The 22,972-nt window shown below is 38.6% G+C and overlaps 1 protein-coding gene across 5 annotated transcripts in view; it reads left to right on the forward strand.

Annotated features, from left to right (window-relative positions):
- The window catches only part of LOC121443115 (rho guanine nucleotide exchange factor 9), a 142,602-nt gene that overhangs the window by 78,250 nt on the left and 41,380 nt on the right, over positions 1-22,972 (forward strand). For all 5 annotated transcript variants that reach the window (XM_041644794.1, XM_041644795.1, XM_041644797.1 and 2 more), the window contains exon 4: positions 9,224-9,403. In XM_041644794.1, coding sequence (XP_041500728.1) covers positions 9,224-9,403 — 180 coding nt within the window. The remainder of the gene's footprint in view (positions 1-9,223; positions 9,404-22,972) is intronic.

Raw genomic sequence — 22,972 nt, forward strand, 5'->3', positions numbered from 1 at the left:
CCATTCTGGCTGTTGTGAATTGAAATCTCAAAGGAGAGGATTGTTATCTAGAATATATAAAGAACTCAAAAAATAAAAAGTAAACAAGTGACCCAATTAGACACCGAACTATTGATTTGAGCAAAGGATTCTCAAAAGAAGAAATTAAAATATACCAATTTAAAAATATAACTAAGAGATATATTTTTAAAAAGCTATTCCTTATCCTTCTGAATTCGAGAAATGCAAATTAAAACTACTTGGAGATGACACGGTACTCATAGTATCTTTTAAGAATAATATTTTCTCATGTGAGGCATCAATCTATGACATCCATCACTCTAAACAATTTAACAATACTTTCTGGATATCCTTTTTATTTTTAAACCATGTCTTTTATATCCTAGGCTGGGCTTGAACTTATGGTTTCTCACCTCTACAACTCAAGTTCTGGGAGTGGAATGCATTACCATACCCAGTTTACTTTGTGGTGAGGATCAAATTCAAGGTTGTATTCATGCTAGGCAAGCCCTCCACCAATGACTAAAACCTCAGACTTGTGAAGTATCTCTGATGTGTTGCAGGCTGCTGGTCCTCTAAAAGGGTGTCTCAGAACTGAACACTGCTCTCCCACAGTTGTATTACTGCTCAAATTACCCCTCTCTTTTGTTTGCCTCAGTCTTTTTGTCTTTTTTCTAATGTAAGATAGCATTTATATTTTGATCCATCACATTTCATGACCAACTCATCTTAAAACTTATATACTTTCAAAAATGTGTGAAAGAGAAGCCACATATATTGATAAGTCCACGGTCCACTGCTATGTAAAATTCATAGTTAGTACACAGTCAAAGTAAAGGAAGCTAATTATCTCATTTGATCTCTCTTCTCCCTACCGTATTATTATACCTGATCCTTTATTTACTTTTTGAAGAGCCTTCTAAATATTGGAAAATACTACACCTAACGGAGACATTTAGAAAATAATAAATTTCCTTTCCTGGTAGTTATATATTTTGTTCTTTGTATTTTTCTGGAAATACTTATTCTTACTTTGAATAATGAAGACAATTTTAAAAATCAGAGTTTGAAAGTAAAAAAAAAGCTGACAAAAATGTAAAAATATAACAGAATTGTACTTGCATTAATTCCCTGTCATTAACTTTCAGAAAGTACTCTACCACCTTCCATTCTTCTTAATATAGAGATAAATTTCAATGTACATAATAGGAAGAAAACAAGTTACTTCACAATGATAATGAAAATATTAGAATTGCGAAGCTTCTCTGGCATTTCCTATCTTTCTCTTTTTTTTTTACTTTTAAAACAATCTTATTTTGCATACCAATCCCAGTTCTCTCTCCTTCAGGTCCTCCTGCTCTCTCCACCTTCTCCCCACCTCACCCCATCCACACCTCAGACAGGGTGAGGCTTCCCATGGGGAGTCAACAAAGTTGGCCTCATAACTTGAGGCAGGACTAAGGCCTTCCCCACTATATCTAGGCTGAACAAGGCATCCCTCCTTAGGGAATGGACTCCAAAGAGCCAGTTCATGCACTAGAGATAAATACTGGTTCCACTGTTAGTGGCCCTACAAACTGCCTAAGCCACACAACTCTTACCCACATTCAGAGGGCCTTGTTTGGTTTTAGGCAGGTTCCCCAGGTGTCAGTCTGGAGTCAGTGAGCTCCTACTAGCTCAGGTCAGCTTTTTCTGTGGGTTTCCCATCATGGTCTTGACCCCTTTGCTCATATTATTGCCCCTTTCTCTCTTCAAATGGACTCCTGAAGTTCAGCCCAATGCTTAGCTGTGGATCTCTGCATCTACTTCCATCAGTTTCATGAAGACAATTAAGATAGTCATCAATTTGTTTACAGGGGAAATGCAGTTAAGTTACCCTCTCCACTCTTGTTTAGATATTTAGCTGGGGTCATCCTTGTGGATTCCTGAGATTTTTCTCTACTGCCTGGTTTCCTCCTAACCCCATAATGGCTCCCTCTTTCAAAGTATCATATCCTTGCTCCTCTTCTCTGTCCTTCACCCAACTCTACCTTTCCAATCGTTCATATTATTCCCCCACTCCTCTTCTCCCCTCTCCACTTCCCTACCAACCTCCACCCTCTCCCCATGCCGTCAATTTACTAAAGAGCTCTTGTCTACTTCTCCTTCTCGGGGATCCATGTATGTCTCTCTTAAAGTTCTCATTGTTTCCTGCCTTCTCTGGGGTTGCGGACTGTAGGCTGGTTATTCTTTGTTTTATGACTAATATCCACTTATGAGTGAGTACATACTGTGTTTATCTTTCCGTGTCTGAGTTACCTCACTCAGGAAGGCTTTTTCTAGTTCCATACATTTGTCTGTAAATTTCAAGATGTCTTTGTTTTTTACCATTCCATTGTGTAATTGTACCACACGTTCTTTATCCATTCTTCAGATGAAGGGCATCTAGGTTGTTGCAAGATTCTGGCTATTATGCATAATGCTGCTGGGAACATAGTTGAGCAAATGTCCTTGTATGAGTACACATCCTTTGGGTATATGCTCAAGGATGTTATTGCTGGGTCTTGAGGTAGATTGATTCCCAATTTTCTGAGAAACTGCCATACTGATTTCCTAAGTGGCTGTACAAATTTACACACCCACCAGCAATGGATGAGTGTTCCCCTTACTCAGCATCCTCTCCAGCATGAGATTTCATTAGTGTTTTTGATCTTAACCATTCTTACAGGTTTAAGATGGTGTCTCAGAGTTCTTTTGATTTGCATTTCCCTGATGACTAAGGATGTTAAGCAGTTCCTTAAGTGCTTTTTTCTCTGTTGAGCATTGTTTAGATCTGCACCCCATTTTTAATTAGATTATTTGATATGTTGAATCTAGTTTCTTGAGTTCTTTGTATATTTTGGAGATCAGCCCTCTGTCAGATGTGGGGTTGGTGAAGATATTTTTTCCCATCCTGTAGGTTGCTGTTTTGTCTTGTTGACTATGCCCTTTGCCTTACAGAAGCTTTTCAGTTTCAGAAGATCTCATTTATTAATTGTCGATCTCAGTGTCTGTGCTACTGGTATTATATTAAGGAAGTGGTCTCCTTTACCAGTGTGTTCCAGGCTACTTCCTACTTTCTTTTGTATCAGGTTCAGTGTAGCTGGAATTATGTTGAGGTCTTTGATTTTAGTACATGAGGATAGATATAAATCTATTTGCATTCTTCTGCATGTCGACATCCAGTTATGCCAGCATAATTTGTTGAAAATGCTTTTTTCCATTGTATAATTTTAGTTTCTTTGTTAAAAATCAGTTTTTTTTTTTTTAATTTTTTTATTTTATTTTTTTTTAGACAGAAGAATATTTTATTTTTCTTTTTTTTTTTTTAAATAATTTTTTTATTAAGAAAAGAAGAAAAAAAAACATAAACAAAAAACAAGTTTCCACCTCCTCCCAGCCTCCCATTTCCCTCCCCCTCCTCCCACCCTTCTCCCCCTCCTCCCACCCTTCTACCCCTCCCCCCACTCCTCTCCCCCTCCCTCTCCAGTCCACAGAGCAAAAATCAGTTTTTTATAAATCTGTGGATTAATATTGGAGTCTTCTATTTGATTTGAATGCAGTGGTCCACCTGTCTGTTTTTATGCCAATACCAAGCTGTTTTCATTACTGTAACTTTATAGTAAAGTTTGAAGTCAGGGATGGTGATACTTCTGGGAGTTTCTTTATTGTATAGAATTGTTTTACTATCCTGGTTCTTTTGTTTTTCCAGATGAAGTTGAGTACCATTCTTTTAAGGTCTGTGAAGAATTGTGCTGGGATTTGATGGGAATTTTGTTGAATCTGTATATTTTGGAAAGATTGCCATTTTCATTATGATGATCCTACCTATCCAAGAGCATGGGAGATTTTTCCATTTTCTGATATCTTCTTCAATTTCTTTCTCTAAAGACTTAAAGTTCTTGTTTACAGGTCTTTCCTTTGTTTGGCTAGAGTTACTCCAAGAAATTTTATGTTGTTTGTGGCTATTGTGAAGGGTAATGCTTCTCTGATTTCTTTCTTAGCCTATGTAACATCTGATTTTTTGAGTTAATATTGTATCCTGCCACATTAGTGAAGGTGTTTATCAGCTGTATTTGTTCCCTGGTCGAGTTTTTGGGGTCACTTATGTAAACTATCATCTGCAAATAGTGAAAATTTGACTTCTTCCTTTTTCATTTGTATCCCTTTGATTTTCTTTTATTGTCTTACTGCTCTAGCTAGAACTTTGAGTACTATATTAAATAGATAGAGTGGACAGCCTTGTCTTGTTCTTGATTTTTGTGGATTGCTTTGAGTTTCTCTCTAGTTTAATGTTGTCTGTTGGCTTGCTGTATATTGATTTTTATAATGCTTAGGTATGTTCCTTGTATCCATGATCTCTCTAAGACACCCTCACAAAGGGGTGTTGTATTTTGTCAACGTCTTTTTCAGTATCTAATCAGATGATCATGTGGGTTTTTTTTTTTCATTTTGTTTATATGGTGGATTACATTGATGGATTTTCATACGTTGACCCATCCCTGCATCTCTGGAATGAAGCCTACTTGATCATGGTCGATGATTTTTATGGTGTGTAACCTTGGATTCGGTTTGCGAGTATTTTATTGAGCATTTTTGCATCAAAGTTCATGAGGGAGATAGGTCTGTAATTCTCTTTCTTAGTTGCATCTTTTTGTGGTTTGGGTACAGGGTAACTGTTGCCTTGTAAAAAGAGTTTGGCAGTTTCCCCTCTGTTTCTGTTTAGTGGAACAATTTTGAGGAATATTGGTATTAGCTCTCCTTTGAAATTCTGGTAGAATTCTGCTCTGAAATCATTTGGCCATGGGCTTTTTTTTTTGGGGTCTGGGAGACTTTTTAATGATTGCTGCTATTTCCTTAGCAGGTATAGGTCTATTTCAATTGTTTATCTAGTCTTGATTTAATTTTGGTATGTGCCACCTATCAAGAAAATTGTCCATTTCCTTCAAATTTTCCAATTTTGTAGAATATAGGTTTTTGAAGTATGACCTAATGATTCTCTGGATTTCCTCAGTGTCTATTATTATGGCCCCCTCTTTGTTTCTGATTTTAATAATTTGCATATTATCTCTCTGCCTTTTGATTAATTTGGGTCAAGGTTTGTCTATCTTGTTGATTTTTCACAAAGAACCAGCTCTTTATCTCATTGATTCTTTGTATTGTTTTCTTTGTTTCTATTTTATTGATTTCAGCCCTCAATTTGATTATTTCCTGTCATCTACCCCTCCTGCATGAGTTTGCTTTTTTTTGTTATAGAGTTTTCAGGTGTGCTGGTAAGTTGCTAGTGTGAGATTTCTTTATGGAGTCACTTAGTACTATGAACTTTCCTCTTAGCATTGCTTTCAAAGTGTCCAGTAAGTTTGGGTATGTTATATATTCATTTTCATTAAATTCTAGGACGTGTTTAATTTCTTTATTTCTTTCTTGACCCAGGGGTGATTCGATTGTTCAATTTCCATGAGTTTGTTGGCTTTCTGCAACTAGTGTTGTTGTTGAATTCTAACTTTAAGCCATGGTGATCTGATAAGATACAGGGGGTTATTCCAATTTTTTGTATCTGTTGAGGTTTACTTTGTTACTGAGTATGTGGTCAATTTTTTTTTCCTTCTTTGGGTTTTGCTGGTGTTGGATTATCTATTGCCTATGTTTTTGTTGGTGTAGCTAGCTTCCTTGGTTTGGAGTTTTCTCTTTTAGTATTTTCTGTAGAGTTGGATTTGTGGATAAGTATTGTTTAAATCTGGTTTGTCATGGGATATCTTGTTTTTTCCATTTATGGTGATTGAAAGTTTTGCTTGGTATAGTGGTATGAGCTGGCGTCTGTAGCCCCTTAGTGTCTGCAGAATGTCTATGACCTGGCTTTCAGAGATTCCATTGGGAAGCCAAATGTAATTCTGATAGGTTTACCTTTATATGTTACTTGGCCTTTTTCCTTTGCATCTCTTACTGTTCTTTCTTTATTCTGTATGTTTAGTGCTTTGATTATTATGTGGCAAGGGGACTTTTTTTTTTGGTCCAGTCTATTTGGTGTTCTGTAAGCTTTTTGTACTTTCATAGGCATGAGGTACTTCTTTAGGTTGGGAAATTTTCTTCTATGGTTTGAATACAGTTTCTGTGTCTTTGAGCTGGACATCTTCTCCTTCTTCTATCCCTATTATTTTTAGGTTTGTTCTTTTCATGGTGTCCCAGATTTCCTGGATCTTTTGTGTTAAGAGTTTGTTGTATTTAACATTTTCTTTGACTGATGAATCTATTTCCTCTATCACATCTTCAGCACCTGAGACTCTCTCTTCCATCTCTTGTATTCTATTGGCTATGTTTGCCTCACATTTATCTAGATTTTCCATTTCCAGAATTCTCTCAGTTTTCGTTTTCTTTATTGCCTTTATTTCAGATTTCAACTCTTGAGCCATTTCCTTCACCTTTTTTTGTGTGACTTTCTTTGCTTGCTTCAAGCAATTTGTTGACTTCTTACAATTTTTCTTTTTCTTTTTTTAAATTCAAACATTTTATTCATTTTTTTTTTGCTTTATACCCTTCAAAATTTCCACCTCCTCCCCTCCTCCCATTTCCTTCCTTCTTCCCCTTCCCCCTCCCCCTTCAGTCCCAAGAGAGGGCAGGGTACCCTGCTGTGTGGGAAATCAAAGGCCCTCCCCACTCCATCCAGGCCTAGGAAGGTGTGCATCCAAACAGACTAGGATCCCAGAAAGCCAGTACATGCAGTAGAATTAAATCCCAGTGCCATTATCAATGGCTTCTCAGTCAGCCCCCATTGTCAGCCACATTCAGAGAGTCTGGTTTGATCACATGCTCCGTTCATTCCCAGTCCAGCTGGCCTTGGTGAGCTCCCCTTAGATCAGTTACGCTGTCTCGGTGGAAGAACCCCTTGTGATTCTGACTTCCTTGCTCATTTTCTTTCCTCATTCTGCTCTTCAACTGGACCTTGGTAGCTCAGTCCAGTGCTCCAATGTGGGTCTCTGTCTTTCTCCATCTATTGCCGGATGAAGGTTCTATGGTGATATTCAAGATATCCATCAGTTTTCCTCTACTTTTTAAAGGGAATTTTTCATTTCTTCTTTAAGGGCTTCTATCATCTTCATGAAGTTATTTTTAAGTTCGTTTTATTCTGCTTTATTGGCGTTGGGATGTTCATGTCTTGCTGATGTAGAACCACTAGTTTCTGGTTCTTTATGTTGTTCTTTATGTTGTTGTGGTTATTTTGTTTTTTTCAAGTCAGAGTTTCTCTGTGTAACTGCCCTGGCTGTCCTAGCTATTGTAGACCAGACTTGCCTCGAACTCACAGAGATCTGCCTGTCTCTGCCTCCTGAGTGCTGGGATTAAAGGCATGCACCACCACCTCCTGGCTGTTGAATGTATTCCTACACTGCCATTGCCCATCTTTTCCTCGAGTGGGGCTTGTGCTTCAAGAGATCCCTCTCCCTCCAATTGGTGCAGGTGGGACTTATGGCTTAGGTAGTAGCTCTTCCTCCAGGTGCATGCATGCCTGTGCTGCTGATGGATGCTGATATGACTCGGAAGCTCCTCCGGGCATAGATGGGGCCTAGACTCAGGTGGTTGCAGATGCCTTGGGGAGAGGTTAGGGGTATGGGAGGCTGCTGCCAGGTCTCTGAGGCTTCGCTGAGTGGAGTGATGCATGGGGTGTGCCTCAGGGGTCTAAGGCCTAGTGGATAGGGCCCTCCAGCTGGGAGCCCAGACACTCCTTCTCCACATGTAGGCGGGCAAGGCTCTGTTGATCTCAGATGTTGTGAGGGGTGGTTAGGGGTGTGGGGAGACTGCTCCCAGATCTCTGTGGCTTTACTGCGTGGGGGTGGGGCAGGGATGTTCCTCCAGGGGCTAAGGCCTAGAGGAGGACCCTCCCATCAGGGAGCCAAACACCTCTCCAGGTGAGAGCAGGACCAAGACTCTGGTGGTCTCAGATACTGTGGGAGATGGTTGGGGGTGTGGGGAGGTTGCTCATAGGTCTTTGTGGTTTTCCTGGGAGGGGATAGGGCAGGAATGTTCTTCAAGGGGCTAGGGTCTAGAGATTAGGGCCTTCCTGCCAGGGAGCCAGATAATCACCTCTCCAGGTTGGGGTGGGGCCAAGACTCTGGTGGTCTCAGATGCTGTGTGGGTGTTTGGGGGTATGGAGAGGCTACCCTCAGATTTCTGGGGCTCTGGTGTGGGGGGGTGGGGCACTTCTGGAGTAGGCTCTAGCCGGGGAACCAGATACTTACCTTTCCAGTCCTATTTTTCTCTTTTATAGACATTACTTTCCATACTGGTGTTGCACTCCATCACTCTTGCTGCATTCTGGATATAATAAGATATTTGGAAATTTCCTTAAACTTTTCAAATGGGAAGAATGGACATAGCTATTATCTATTTTCTGAATTGACATCTCAGGGAGTATGCTATCAAGGCCGAATGCTTTTGTCACCATTATGTTAGGACTTTCTTTTTTTTTTTTTGGTTTTTTCGAGACAAGGTTTCTCTGTGGTTTTGGAGCCTGTCCTGGAACTAGCTCTGTAGACTTTCTTATCAGGCAATGAATTCTTTTCTTTTCCATTCTCCTTTCATCACCGACATTCTGTAAGTCCTTGTGAATCTGAAGCAGGAGGGGAATGAGTTCAAGGCGAGTTCAGGCTACATAGACTTTTTCTCAAAGTAAGGAAATAATGGTTTCATTTTTTCAATTCTTGTTTCTTTATTTGAGATTTTTGTGCTTCTACCTTGGTTACTAGATTGTTGTCCATACATGCTATTTTAGTAACTTTTGCTTTAGCTGAACCCATTCACACCTTTGGTATTTTATTCCCTATCAACAAAAAATAAGATACCTTTTGGTATTAGAAACTTATTGAACGCAGGTCTTGGGTTTTCTCAGCAAATGTTCTGTCACTGAAATTTATCTCCATCTTCCCCTAATATTCTTAATACAATTAATACTAAGTACAATCTAGATTCTGGAAAATGGCCCTTGGTCATTTGTTTTTTTTTCTCATCCAAACAGAGGGGAAACAAGCATTCCAGTGTAATCATAGTCGAAGAGTTACTAATTTAATAACTCCCTTCACTAGAGCTCCATTCCCCCGTATGAAAATTGGAAATAAGTATTACCTGCCTACTTCCTGGAATGAAAATGATTCTCCATGTGCTTCGGAACCAGTAGGGGGGACATCCACACCCTGAGCTCTTCCTTTGTCTGCAGGGCTACCTGAAGCAGTGCCGAAAGAGAAGGGACATGTTCAGTGATGAGCAGCTGAAAGTCATCTTTGGGAACATTGAAGACATCTACAGATTTCAGATGGGCTTTGTAAGAGACCTGGAGAAGCAGTACAACAATGATGACCCCCACCTCAGCGAGATAGGACCTTGCTTCCTTGAGCATGTAAGTATCTTATTTTGTTGATTTTAAAAGCAATGTTAGGGAACAATAGAAGGGTATGTGAGATTTCTGGTTCTAGTCAGTTGTGGTGCTCTGGAATGGGGGATGAGTTGTTACATGACTGATTTTGACCCTTCATTTTTAACAAGGTTAGAAGGTTTATAACTTGTTTAGGATTATTTTTCTTTGCTATTATACTCTCTTCTCTCCCAACCTTTGAGGAAGTTATCAAGAGGATTTTTTTTCTAACTTTTCTTTTCTTGTTGGGTTCAGCTTCTTTGAGAGCCAATATTTGGGGCAGAATTCAATATGCCTTGTTATAATGAAACAGCTAAAACAACCAAGAAAAGAAAAAAGAGAACACCTGGCTGAAGGTTCTAAGAGTTGTATGAAATGTCTCTAGGAAACTAAAGATTATGTGTCCAAGATTTCATGGAGGATTGATTATACAGGTAGCCTTTGTATAGCATTGCTAAAATTTCAGATTTTTGGAAGAAAAGCAAATATTTTATATAAACCACATTGCTTCTTCTGTCTGGCACAATGAGCTGTTGTGGCCAGGACATGGTAAGGATCCTTGTTGGTAGTCAAGTTCTATGATGCTTGTGAAGGGCAAAGTTTTCAAGGAGACCTTTCTACATACAGGACTCCGAGACCTGATACGGTAACTCTTTCTGTATAGTATATTGACTAGTTCAGCCATTTCAGATAGTACCTGAGTAGTTTTATAAATATTACACATGAGTATGACCTAGTAGTTCCATTCCAAAAATTATAGCTGAGAGACACTATAAGAGATCCAGAATGCTCAGGCACAAAATTGCTGAGTGCATTCAGTGCTGAGTGAGCTGGAGTGAAGTCAGAACAACAAAAACATCAGATGGGACATTTTGTTCTTAGGTATTACATAAGAGCAGACTAGATATACATCCTTTATAGCAACACATAGATATCAGTTGTGTTAGGAAAGCAGAACACAGATCAATGTCTTCAACCAGAGGTTTCCTTTTGCATTGTCATGTGTGTTATTAGCATTCTTTGGCTCTATCTGTTAGATGCCAAATATCGTTTTCCTGTCCAATGGTTATAACAACCTGTACATGTCTTCCTGCATTGTCCTATGTCCCCTAGGGGATAAGAAGACTCTTTTATGCTTTAATATGTTAATGTTAATATTTTATTAATTTGAATTGAATAGTTTTCATATGATAAATGAATGTTATAAAACTGGGATAAATATTTGATAATGATATACTATTCATTTGAAATATTGTTTTGCCTTCAAAAGTCACATTGTTCTAGAATGTACTTATCTTTATTTTATTGTTTAAAATGTATTGGATATAACTTACATATAAGATTCCCGAATATGAATTATATATGGCAATGAATTTTTTAGTAATTGCAAGTAGTTATGTAACTACCCTTCTAATCACGAAGTAGTGGTGCATCCCTTTAATCCCAGGACTTGGGAGGCAGAGGCAGGCAGATCTCTGTGAGTTCAAGGCCATCTTGTTCTACAAAGTAAGTTCCAGGACAGCCAGGGCTGTTACATAGAGAAACCCTGTCTTGAAAAATAAATTAGAATATTTTCATTTCTACATAAATGTTCTTATCTTTCTTTTATGTTTTAACCCCAGCTTCCTTCAAACATTGATATGCTTTTCATTATTACATTACTGCTTCTTCTAGAATGTCATATAAATGAAGTAAAGTGATAGGATCTTTTGTACATGCCCTTTTTCACTTAACACAGTGCCATTCATGATGTGATAATTCTACCAGTAGTTGATCTTTTTTACCTATTCACCAGTTAGTGAATATCTTGGTTGCTCCCAGTTATAAATACTTACAAATAAAGTTCCTGTGAATATTCTAGCATAAGGTTTGGTAAAAACATAAATTTTTATTTTGTCTTTGAAAAATAACTAGAATTAGAATAGCTAGGTTGCATGTAATTTCCATAATTTTTTTTCCATTTTTTTATTGAGAAAAGGAGAAAAAAAAACAAGTTTCCACCTCCTCCCAACCTCCCATTTCCCTCCCCCTCCTCCCACCCTTCTCCCCCTCCTCCCACCCTTCTTCCCCTCCCCCCACTCCTCTCCCCCTCCCTCTCCAGTCCAAAGAGCAGTCAGGGTTCCCTGCCCTGTGGTAAGTCCTAGGTCCTCCCCTCTCCGTCCATTTCTAGGAAGGTGAACATCCAAACTGGCTAGGCTCCCACAAAGCCAGCACATTACGTAGGTTCAAAACCCCGTGCCATTGTCCTTGGCTTCTCATCAGCCCTCATTGTTCGCCATGCTCAGAGAGTCCAGTTTAATCCCATGCTTTTTCAGTCACAGTCCAGCTGGCCTTGGTGAGCTCCCAATAGATCAGCTCCACTGTCTCAGTGGGTGGGTGCACCCCTCGTGGTCCCGACTTCTTTGCTCATGTTCTCCCTCCTTCTGCTCCTCATTGGGACCTTGGGAACTCAGTCATAATTTTATAAGTCTAAAACAATTCCAGTGTTATGCTATTTTACATTTTCACAACTGATATTTTGTTTCAGGTGTCCTATATAATGGTTAACATTTGATATTATTAATTTAAAATGATCATCAATTTCATTAAGTAGAAAGTGATATCTCATTATGGTTTTGAAGAATTTTTAAAGAATTTTTAAATTAATATTTTGGGTTAACATACAAAGCAATGAATTTCATTATGGTATTTTCGTACCTATCTATGTGTTATTATACTTTGTTCTAATTTGCTGCTCTCTCTCATTGTCACCCCTATGGCTCCTATACGCTTCTGTCTGGTTTTTCCTTCTCAGTATTGTTTTGGTTGCCTATTCACAATCTATCATGTTTCAATAGGGATTTTATAATTGTGTTACTTTTTGTGAGAATGATATTCTACATTTTGTATGAACAAAAATGTTTTTCTTTGATGTTGTGTTTGTATTTTTATTTTTCCTGAGGCATTATTTTCTAAGTTACTTTTTCATTTATTTTTTTACCAACTTGTTATTCAACAGCATACTACTTAGTATCTTAGTCCATTTTATATGGCTATAGCATGATAACTTCTTAAGCAAAGAAATCTGTTTCTTAGAGGTATGGAAGCTCGGAAGTCCCAAAGCATAGTCCTACCACAAAGTATGGCAGGGATCTTCTTGCTATATCATAGTATGGCAGGGACATAGGAGCACATACAAGACAGAAAAGAATGAGTCAAACTAACCATTGGATGTAGAGCTTATAGCTACATAACCAACCCACCTTTGCTCTACTAACATTTTGGGGGGTAATGAGGGGAGATGGCAGATCTTAAATTTCCCTCTTCTTTACTTCGAAGATTTATTTTTATTTTAAAATTTGTTATTTAAAATGTAGCCATTAAAAAATCGCACACTATAATTAACCAGACCCAAAGCCTATACAATTCAATGACCTTCTTAATACTATTGCAATGCCAATTAAATTTCAACATAAAATTTAGAGTGTGCATTCAAATTATAGTATCCTTCCCTTGGCCTCCTAAAACCATTATTTATGTGCAAAATCCATTTATTGTACCAGTAATTTCTAGGTTTTAGCTAATTACAGCACCAACTCCAAAACTCAACAGTACGTCTCATTTAAATAAGTTATGAGTGGAAGCCTCAAAGAACCCTTTGTCTGAGGCAAATGAATTCCAGCTGTGACAATGAGATGAAAGTAAGTTATCTACTTCCAAAATTTATCATCTCATCATCTTCTGTCTACTATGTACCTGCTGAGAAGTCTGTTTTTTTTTTATTTTCTGTTATAAAACTTGAAATATTTTCATTTTGTATAATCATTTACATGGTGCTATATTACTGAAGAATATTTTTATAAAAGTACGTGATATAGGTTGACCATATCCCCCATATTCTCCATCTTCTTCTTTCTCAACCATCTTCCTCCCATCAGTCTTCTTGTTTTCCTAGACAGCTTCCATTTTTTCCCTTTTGCTTTTAGATCACACACACACACACACACACACACACACACACCCGATTTTAGTAATCTCTATAAAATCTAGGAACAAAAATAACGAAAAACATGCAATAGTTATTTTCTAGAACCATTTGCATCAATTTTCCTGAAAATGACATAATTTTATTCTTTATGACTGAAGACATTTTATTATGTATATTGTGATATATTCTTTTTGTTTATATTTTAGCAATACAATGCTTTTGTTAATTCTTAGAGAATTTCATACATTGTATCTTGATCATATTCATCTACAACTCTTCTCCCTAGCTCCTCACAGATCCATCCCTCCTTCTCCCCACACACTCCCCACTTCATATCTCTCCCTCCCTCCCTTCCTCTCTCCCTCCCTCCCTTCCTTCCTTCCTTCTTTTTACTTTCTTCTTTTTCTTTTTTGGAAGATACTTTATGGCAGCAGATATTCTAGTTCCCTCAATCTTACAATCTTTTGCACCCCCCCCCCCAATGGTGTTCCTTGAACTTTAAACAGAGGAGTTGCGCTGTGAATACATTAACTGGGAATGGACACCTGTCCTACTTAATTTTCTAGGCTGAGATAAAACACCATGACCAAGGCAACTTATGTTCATTTGGGCTTATGGTTTTATAAGGTTAGAGTGCTTAATGGCAGAGTGGAAGGACAGATAAGAGCTTACTTCTTGTCCTGCAAGCAGGACAACATACACACAGGGTAGGGATGTTGTGAGTCTTTTGAAACCTCAAAGCCTGTCCCCAGTGACACAACTCCTCCAACAAGGTTACACCTCCCAATCTGTCCCAAACAGTTCCACCAACTGGGTACCAAGTGTACAAACACCATAGCTCCCCGTGGTCATCTATCTCTGAATCTTTTCCAGTTATAGCTTTCTGCAATTATCTCTATTTACTACAGAATGTAGGTTCTAATAAAGTGTAAGAGCTATGTTATAGGTGTATATAAGTGTAAGGATTTAAAGTTCTGTTAGAGAGTATACTAATTTTAAAAATATTACAATAGTATGTTGTCCTCTAGGTTTCTTGGCCTCACCAGCAAAGATACTTGGGTACATTTATAGTGCCAGGAACTAATTCCTTTCTACTGAGTAGACTTTATGTTCAATTAGGTGACTATTAGTTGTCTCCGGATATGAGTGCCACTATCGCATCTTTGGGGATATATTGCTGTGCTATTTATTGTTGTGGTTTGTTGGGATTACAGCTGATAGGATAATTGGTTGCCAGTCTCTACTGGTTGCTTGCATGAATCTTTCCAAAACTATGAGTGCTAGTCCTCAGCGATGATGATTCTATGTCAGATCCAGATCCCTTCCTCCAAATCCTGTGTCCAGAGTTTGTGGTATTTTCTGCAGTAGGGTCTTACTTTTTTTGTGTGTGTGAAAGACACCAAGGACAATGACAGTAGCCTATATTATTTTAGGAGTTTCTGACTCCCTAATCTGCATCTCAATAGGACGTTTCCCATGCCTAGCACTGGGGGGGGTGTTAGATAGTGTATGTATTTGGGGAGAAAGAATTGTCACTTCAACTGGCATCTTTAATTAAAATATTTGTAGATGCATTATATATAGCATATGTATACACACATAAACTTATGTATATATCACATGAAATTTTGAGTAGCTATAAAATAACATAATGCCCCTTGGCTTTTTCACATATACTTAGTGTTATTTATGCTGCTTCTTTCTCTCTCCCTCTGTGAGGGTTTCCTCTCACCCTAGGTACGTTTTCCCTAGCCACTTTGCCCCTTTCCTTCTTTATAGCAACTGTGTTCTATTGTTCTCCTGATTAGTGTTCCCTGATCCACCTCCCATGGCCCGTTTTTACTTTCCTAATGTCTGAAGTTACTCCATGTTATATACTCACATCTATATTTTTATTCATTGTTCTGATGGACACCTAGGGTGAGCCCATGCTATAGATTGTGGCAATCTGCACAAATCCAGATAATGAGCTAACTAGAGTGGCAAGGGAATGAAGAAAAAGACAGACACAGATACAGAGACTCAGAAAAGCTGGGATAAGGTTGTCTGGGCTCTCTTATGGAGAAACCACAGTGCCCTGAAGCTCAGCTTGTTTTATATGGTTGAACAGGGAGGTGAGGTTATTACATAAAGCTGGACAAGGAGGCAGAGCTTAGGTATACAGCTGGAAAAGGGACAGGTTTAGCTAATCTCAGTAGGAGCAGTCTCTATAGGAGAGCTATCTTCTGGCTGTAAATATCCAGGAAGAGAAAACTACAGGGGACATTTTCTGCACACACTGTTAACATTCACACTTGGACCAGAGGAAGGCCTTGTCATTACCTGGGGAAGGCTTTGTCACTCCCATGGGTATGAGGCCTTGGGGTCCTTGACATGATCATGCACCTGTCAAACAATACATACCTTCACCAGAAATTCCCTGGCACCTTGCATCACCCCTTTCTTATATGTTCAGAATTGATCTACTTGCTTAGTCCAGAGGCAGCATGCTGCCATTCTTGACACCAAACTTTAAGGATGATAGAAAAAGAAAGAACATAACAGTTTTTTTCTCAGTAGAAAGAAAAGGAATATTTTCACAGGTTAAAAAGATTGAAGTCTCAAATTGTGTCAAAGATTGTTTTTGCAGTAACAAAAGGGAAACCAGTCTGATCAAAAGCATTGTGTTCTTCTAGGAGGTGCTGACACAATTGGGACATATCCATGCTGTTATTATTGTGAGTACAAGCACAGAGGAGGTGGATTCTAATTAATTCCCAATTCTTCCTGTCAGAATCTCAAGGCTCTAACACACATTGAATAGTTGAAAAGTGCCTATTGGGACCCCAGGTAGTTAGAGAAATAATCCTTCAAATAGAAGAACACATTAGTATAGGTTCTGACTTCTCCTATGACTGGTTTTACATGCATGCACACATCAGAAATAATAGCTGTTGCATTATTTGACTCAGGTTGTTAAAATAGCTGGTAGCATTTATTTTTAATTTTTGAGTTTATAATATAATTACCTGATTTATTTATATTATAATTACTTTAGCCCTTCTTTCCTCCTTCCAACCCCTCCCATATAACTCTTTTTACTCTCTTTCAAATCTATGGCCTCTTTTTCATTAATTGTGATATATATATATTTATATATGTGTGTGTACATAAATATAACCTATTAGTCTGTATAATGTTTCTTATATGTACGTTTTCAGGACTAGCCATTTGATACTAAATAACCAATTGGTATGGTTTTACCTGGGAAAAATTATTTCTCTAGCTCTTAGAATTCCTTAGCTTCCCATGATTCTTTGTGTAAGATTGAGACTTCATGAGCTTTCTACATTAGCTTTGTTATTGTTGTCCATATTCTGCTCTTCTTTATGCTGACATGTTGCTGAGACGTTATGGGTGTGTCTTCTGACATTCCTAGGAGACAAAATCTTACAGCAAACTCCCTGATCCTCTGACTTTTACAGTCCTTTTGCCCCTGGTTCTGCAATGACTCCTGAGCTTCAAGCACGGGAGTTGTGTTGTAGATATGTGTCTTGAGAATGGACTCCACAACTCTACATTTCTGTCATGGTCTCCATCTGTTGCAAATAGAAGTTTCCTTAAAGATTTCTTTTAAACTACTTATGTATATTTATGTACACACGTGTGTGTATTAATAGTTTGTCAGTTATACAGCAGACAGAGGATTAATGTTCACAACACATAAAGAACTCAAAATTAAAAAAATCAAAACAAAACACAAAAACAAAAACAAAATATGACTCGTTCCTGAACAGAGAATTCTCAAAAGAAGAAATAAAATGTCTAATAGATATCTCAAAAGTGTTCATTTCCTCTAGCAGTTAGGGAAATGTAACTCAAAACAACTCTGAGATTTTTATCTTTCCCCAGTCAGAATGACAAAGATCGGGAAAACACCTGACACTAAATGCTGGAGGAGATGTGGGGAAAAGAGAACCCTCCATCATTGCGGGTGGGATTGAAAACTGGTCCAGCCACCTTTGTTAGCAGCTTTGCTCTGCTTTCTGCTTCAGCTCTTGCCTCCAGGTTCCACATTGAGTTCCTTCTGTGACTCAGTATTGGAGGAATGTTGTAAGAGGAAGTAAACCCTTTTCTCTCCAAGTTGCTTTTGGTCATGCTGTTCATCACACCAATAGAAACCATAACTAAGACAATGTACATATATTCAGAAATGTAAGTCCTCTTCTTGTACCACTCTGAACATCCAGTAATGGTCAGATAGCTATTATTTAAAATATATTTAATATATTTAAAGTACCCTTTAAATAATAACCATTTTAGGAAGTAAGGGAACTCTGATAGACCCTCATGCCACAAGATATCAATTACTGTGGTCATGAGTGGATAGGAAAAATGAAAGTGAGACTAGTGACTATTATTGGGTTGATAGGTCAAATGTGAAGAAGAGGAACGTCAAAAGAAAGGGCATCAGTAGGGACAAAGGAGATGAGGCAGTTTGGGTGAAAGGTAGAATGAAAAGATTAAAGTAAAGGAATGCAGTCTTCAAACTTTCCCAGTTTGAATCTAAGGAATCTAAGCCAGAAATCTCACAGACTCATAGACACTCTGTATTTTGTAAAGGACTATTAAATAGAAAAATGGAGGGGATCAAGAAGAGAAAGAGAGGGAACCAGAAAAGGGAACAAAATGTGAGGGTGGGATGGAGGGAATGGAGATAGGAAGAGGGGAAATGGGGAAAGAGGAGGGAGACAGGAAGAGGGAGAACGGGAAAAAGGAGAGGGAGAAGGGAGAACCAAGCTGGCATGCTAAATTGATGTTAGGTATTTATTAAAGGAGAAATAAATGTGAAAAAGACAAGGCTAGATGGAAATGCAGAGTCTGGATAGTCTTCCCTGTTCACCCCTCTGGTCTCCCCACACAATGCTCCATTCTAGGCTCCCAGATGCCAGTAGTGCCCCTTTATAGTCCATTGTGAGCTCAGATCACTGATGTTGGTCGTGTTCATGGACATTCCTTCATGGATTGGGTCACAATACTAATCACCTTTCGGGGGTGGTCTTTCAGTTTTCCATTTTACAGTAGTGGACCTCCTCTGATCTGTCCTTCCTGATGCCTGGCTCACGGTTTGGATAATGTACCTATATTCTCCTGCAGTCTCTGGTTCTGATCATATTTCTACCTTGCTTAGGAGACACAGGAGGATAATGATTCAAGATCAACCTAGGTTATATATTAAGACCCGAATATTACTTTCCTATATTTTCCAGTTGAATTGTTTCAAAGACCCACATTGCTCCCCCCCCCCCACCGAAACACCAAGCGTGTAGCAGGTTATGAACATATTTGTTGACTTCTGAACAACAACATCTAGTCTCAAAAAAGCCATGACCTCCAGCCATGGCATAGGGAACAAACAACAATATTGGTGCATGTTGACTTTTTGCTCTCCATGTTAAATACAGCAGGGCCAACTTCAGCTCCCCAGGTATCTCTCTGAATGTCAGTATGGGATCAATCCACTATTATGCACCATGATATGTACAGAAAAATCCATTTAATGTTTCCATCTAATCCTCAGAGATGTTTTTGCCTCAGCTCTCTGCTCATCTGTGTCATGCTAGGTGCTGTTCCCATGCCTGATCCACGCATAAGACAAGGAATCTGAGAAATCTTTTGATCTTTATCAAAACTTCCTTCCGTGTAATGTTCTTTTGTTTTTCTGCTTTTAGAATTCTTAGAGTTTTGTGCAATCTTTTGGTGAACTCTACTTTTTTATTATTATACTAGAGATCACTAAGCCTCTTGAACCTAAGTATTTGTATTTTATCCCCAGATATGGGGAGTTTCCAACCACCATTTCTTTAAATGTGCTCTCCTCCCCACCCCCTCTTTCTCTCCTTCCATTCCTCCATCCATCCTCCCTCTCTCTGTTTTTCTTCTGGAACTTGAGTTTTACAAATATTAGATTTCTTCATTGTATCCGATGGATCCTGTAAGCATCTATTTATTTATTTATTTCCCCCTTTTCCATTTTCTCCTCTGGGTAGTTTCAGGTGATCTTTTGAATTAATTTATTCCTTTTCTGCTTGATGTTGTTTTCCTTCTAAAATTTATTTTAGTTCAGTAAACGTAGTCTTTGGCTCCAAATACTTTATTTGGTTCTCTTTTTTTTGGTGTTTATTAATATCTTCGACTTTTTCTTTTGATTTTGTACTGTCTTCTGATTTTTGTTGACTGTTTATACTTGTTCTCTTCATTCACTTGACTTCTAAAGAATTATTTTGGATTCTCTGTTAAACAATTTATGGATTTCCATTTGGGGGTATTTATAGTTTATTGCATTCCTTTGATGCTGTGTTTTACAAAGATTTTGTTTGAGATCTTTATAATCTTTAAAAATATGACTTTTAAGAAACATTTTCCCTATCCAGAATTTGTAGACTGGCTTATATAAAGTCTGTTTAAAATAGTGGAAGGCAGGGTACATTTCGGCACTAGATGCAGTGCCACAATGAATGATGTCTGGGATCATTCAGTAGTTCTTTGTTTGAATGAAGATACTAAATTGGTAGTCCAGGATACTGTATTGACAACAGCAAGAGCTGTAGAAGGTGTGCAGTGGCTTTTAGAACTCTTGGGGTCCTAATCTCTACAGCTGTGTCTATTGGCTAGATATCAATGGTGGACGACAACACTAGTGCTAAAAATTGAAAGGCCATTTTTAGACATGTGCATTGTGGCAGGAAAAAACTGTGGGGTTTTTCAAGTCATGAGGCCTTGGATGAGTGACAATAAGTTGGGTCAATAGGGGTACGTTTGTTATGAGAGCTTGGCTACACATGGCAGTAAGGCTGGAGCAGCGGGCATGTTGAGCTATCATAGACTTATGCTTGGTAGTTACTCAAGTCACTGAGAGAGAGCATTCGAGAAAGAGGTAGCTAAAATAATTCTAGGAAATAAAAGTGGTAGCTTAGAAAACTTATAAAATGTGAAAGCTGGGTTGCTGTGCTGGAATGGCTCCAGGAAAAGCAGTTCAGACAGTACGGACACCTGGAGGGAGACATCTTGTAAATCAAGGACCTGGATAATATTAAAGCTACAGGAATAGGTCCTTGGATTAGGACAACTGGAGCAGGAACTGCTTACCTCTAGGAGATGACTTAGTTCTAGGAAAACAAGAGGAGATGGAGTGCATCATCTAGCTGGAGAATGTGAAGGCAAAAAATAATAAACTAAAATCCCTGGAGATTTCACTGATAGAGGTTGGAGTCAGGCTGGTGCTATGTGAACTGTCAGTTGTCTCCTGAGTGCAGACTACTAGGACTGCCAGGATCTTCTGAAGACCTCTTCTCTCCAGCTCCTCAACACTTCCCATGTCCCTTCCAACTAATGGCCTCTTTTATTATTATTATTATTATTATTATTATTATTATTCATATAAATACATAACTATATAAATGCAAACTGCTGAGTCTGTTTAACGTAGCTTGTGAGTGGGATTTTAGGACTGACCACTTTTTCTTGGACAACCTTGGGGGCTCATCCCTAGGGGAGGCTAATTCTCTCTTTCAAGCTGAGGGGAGCAAGGCAGTAAACAGCAATCCTACATCTCTTCTGTTCACTTCCGGTCTATAGGTTACTGCCCTACATACATCCGTGCCCTGACTTCCCTCAGTAATATACTGTTACCTGAAGTGTAAGATTAATTAAATTCTTTCCTCCCCAAGTTGCTTTTGAACATGGTGCTTTATCATAGCAATATAGAAATCCTAATTAATAAATGTATGTCTCGATCTTGTGTAGGGCTTTCTCAGGTTACCAAAACTGCTGCATAGCCATATCATACTGAGAAGATGGTTACAATTTTTAAAAATATTTTAATGAAAACAGAATTATATCACTTACCTTCTCCCTTTCCTACTACCTCCAGCCCCTCTTCATTTACCCTTCTAATGCCTCCCATGTCCCCACCACTCTGGAGTTGATAGTTTCTTTTTCTTTGGTTACACACAACACACACACACACACACACACACACACTGCTCAGTCACTTTTTGTTTTTTGATATATATAGTTTCATGACTGACCACCTTGTATTGGGCAATCAGTAAGGTGGCTCATACCTGGGAGAGGCTAATTCTCCTTCTCTAAGAAGTCATTAGTTTCTTATAGTTCTTTGTCTGTGGGTGGGTCCCTGTGAAATTTTACCACTTCCGCATTAACGTGTCCATTGGTATTGTCATTGTTCTGGACTTGTTTATGCAGCCATTTCTAGAAGAGACTGTTTGACAGCAAACTTCCTGTCTCACAGCCCTTCTGCCCTCCCACTTCTGTGGTGGTGCTGAGCCGCAGATGCAGGAACTGTGATGTAGATGTATCCATTGGAGCTGCATTCTCAACAATCTTTTGATCTTTTCATTGTATCCAGTTGTGATTTCTGTGATAGTCTCCACTTGCTGTAAAGAGAGACTTTTTTGATGAGGAGTGAATAGCTACACTTATCTGTGGGTAAATTGATGAGATTTAGAATACAGTTCAGTAATTGCATTGGTCTAACAAAGTGGCAAAAGCAAATTATTTTCTAAGGTTCAAAATCCAATCATAAGTGGGAAAGGTATTCTCCAGATCCTATGCATTAATGAGGTGCTGTTAACAGTTATAGCTTTTGAGGAAGGGAAAAATCATCCTTTTGGAGTTTGGAGAGAAAGTGTGGAGACAAAGGTCTGGAGAGAGAGGGAGTTTGGATAGAGGAAAGTAAAGAAGATATAGAAGTTGAAAGGAGAGGATGGAGGGTAGATATTTTCATAATTTATTGTATACATGTATGAAATTTTAAAATAATTTAACTCTACTAATATCTATTGCAGTTCTGTTTTAAGGATGTTTCAGAGGGACCATGTAACCTAACCTAATCAAGGGAATTTTAACTTATTTTGCTTTCTCCTCCTGACATTTTGAAATCATTCAGTCATTTTTCTATGATCTCTTATCCCTATGTGTAAAAGTATGATGTATGTACTCTTATACATTAACACATATTTTAATATCTGTATGTTGACTGACTTTCCTATTTTTGTAAGTCACTGACAATTTCATTTGACCTTTTATTTATTTTTTTTATATATTTTTTTAAATTTATTTATTTATTAAGGATTTCTGCCTCGTCCCCACAACCGCTTCCCATTTCCCTCCCCCTCCCCCGATCAATTCCCCCTCCCTCATCTGCTCGAAGAGCAATCAGGGTTCCCTGACCTGTGGGAAGCCCAAGGACTGCCCACCTCTATCCAGGTCTCGTAAGGTGAGCATCCAAACTGCCTAGGCTCCCACAAAGCCAGTACGTGCAGTAGGATCAAAAACCCACTGCAATTGTTCTTGAATTCTCAGTATTCCTCATTGTCCGCTATGTTCAGCTAGTCCGGATTTATCCCATGTTTTTTCAGACCTAGGCCAGCTGGCCTTGGTGAGATCCCAATAGAACATCCCCATTGTGTTAGTGTGTGGGTGCACCCCTCGTGGTCCTGAGTTCCTTGCTCGTGCTCCGTCTCCTTCTGCTCCTGATTTGGACCTTGAGATTTCTGTCCGGTGCTCCCGTGTGGGTCATTTGA

Source organism: Microtus oregoni, unplaced genomic scaffold (genome assembly GCF_018167655.1).
Source record: "Microtus oregoni isolate MIOR12 unplaced genomic scaffold, Mior012 000100F_ref0000014, whole genome shotgun sequence".
NCBI lineage: Eukaryota > Metazoa > Chordata > Mammalia > Rodentia > Cricetidae > Microtus > Microtus oregoni.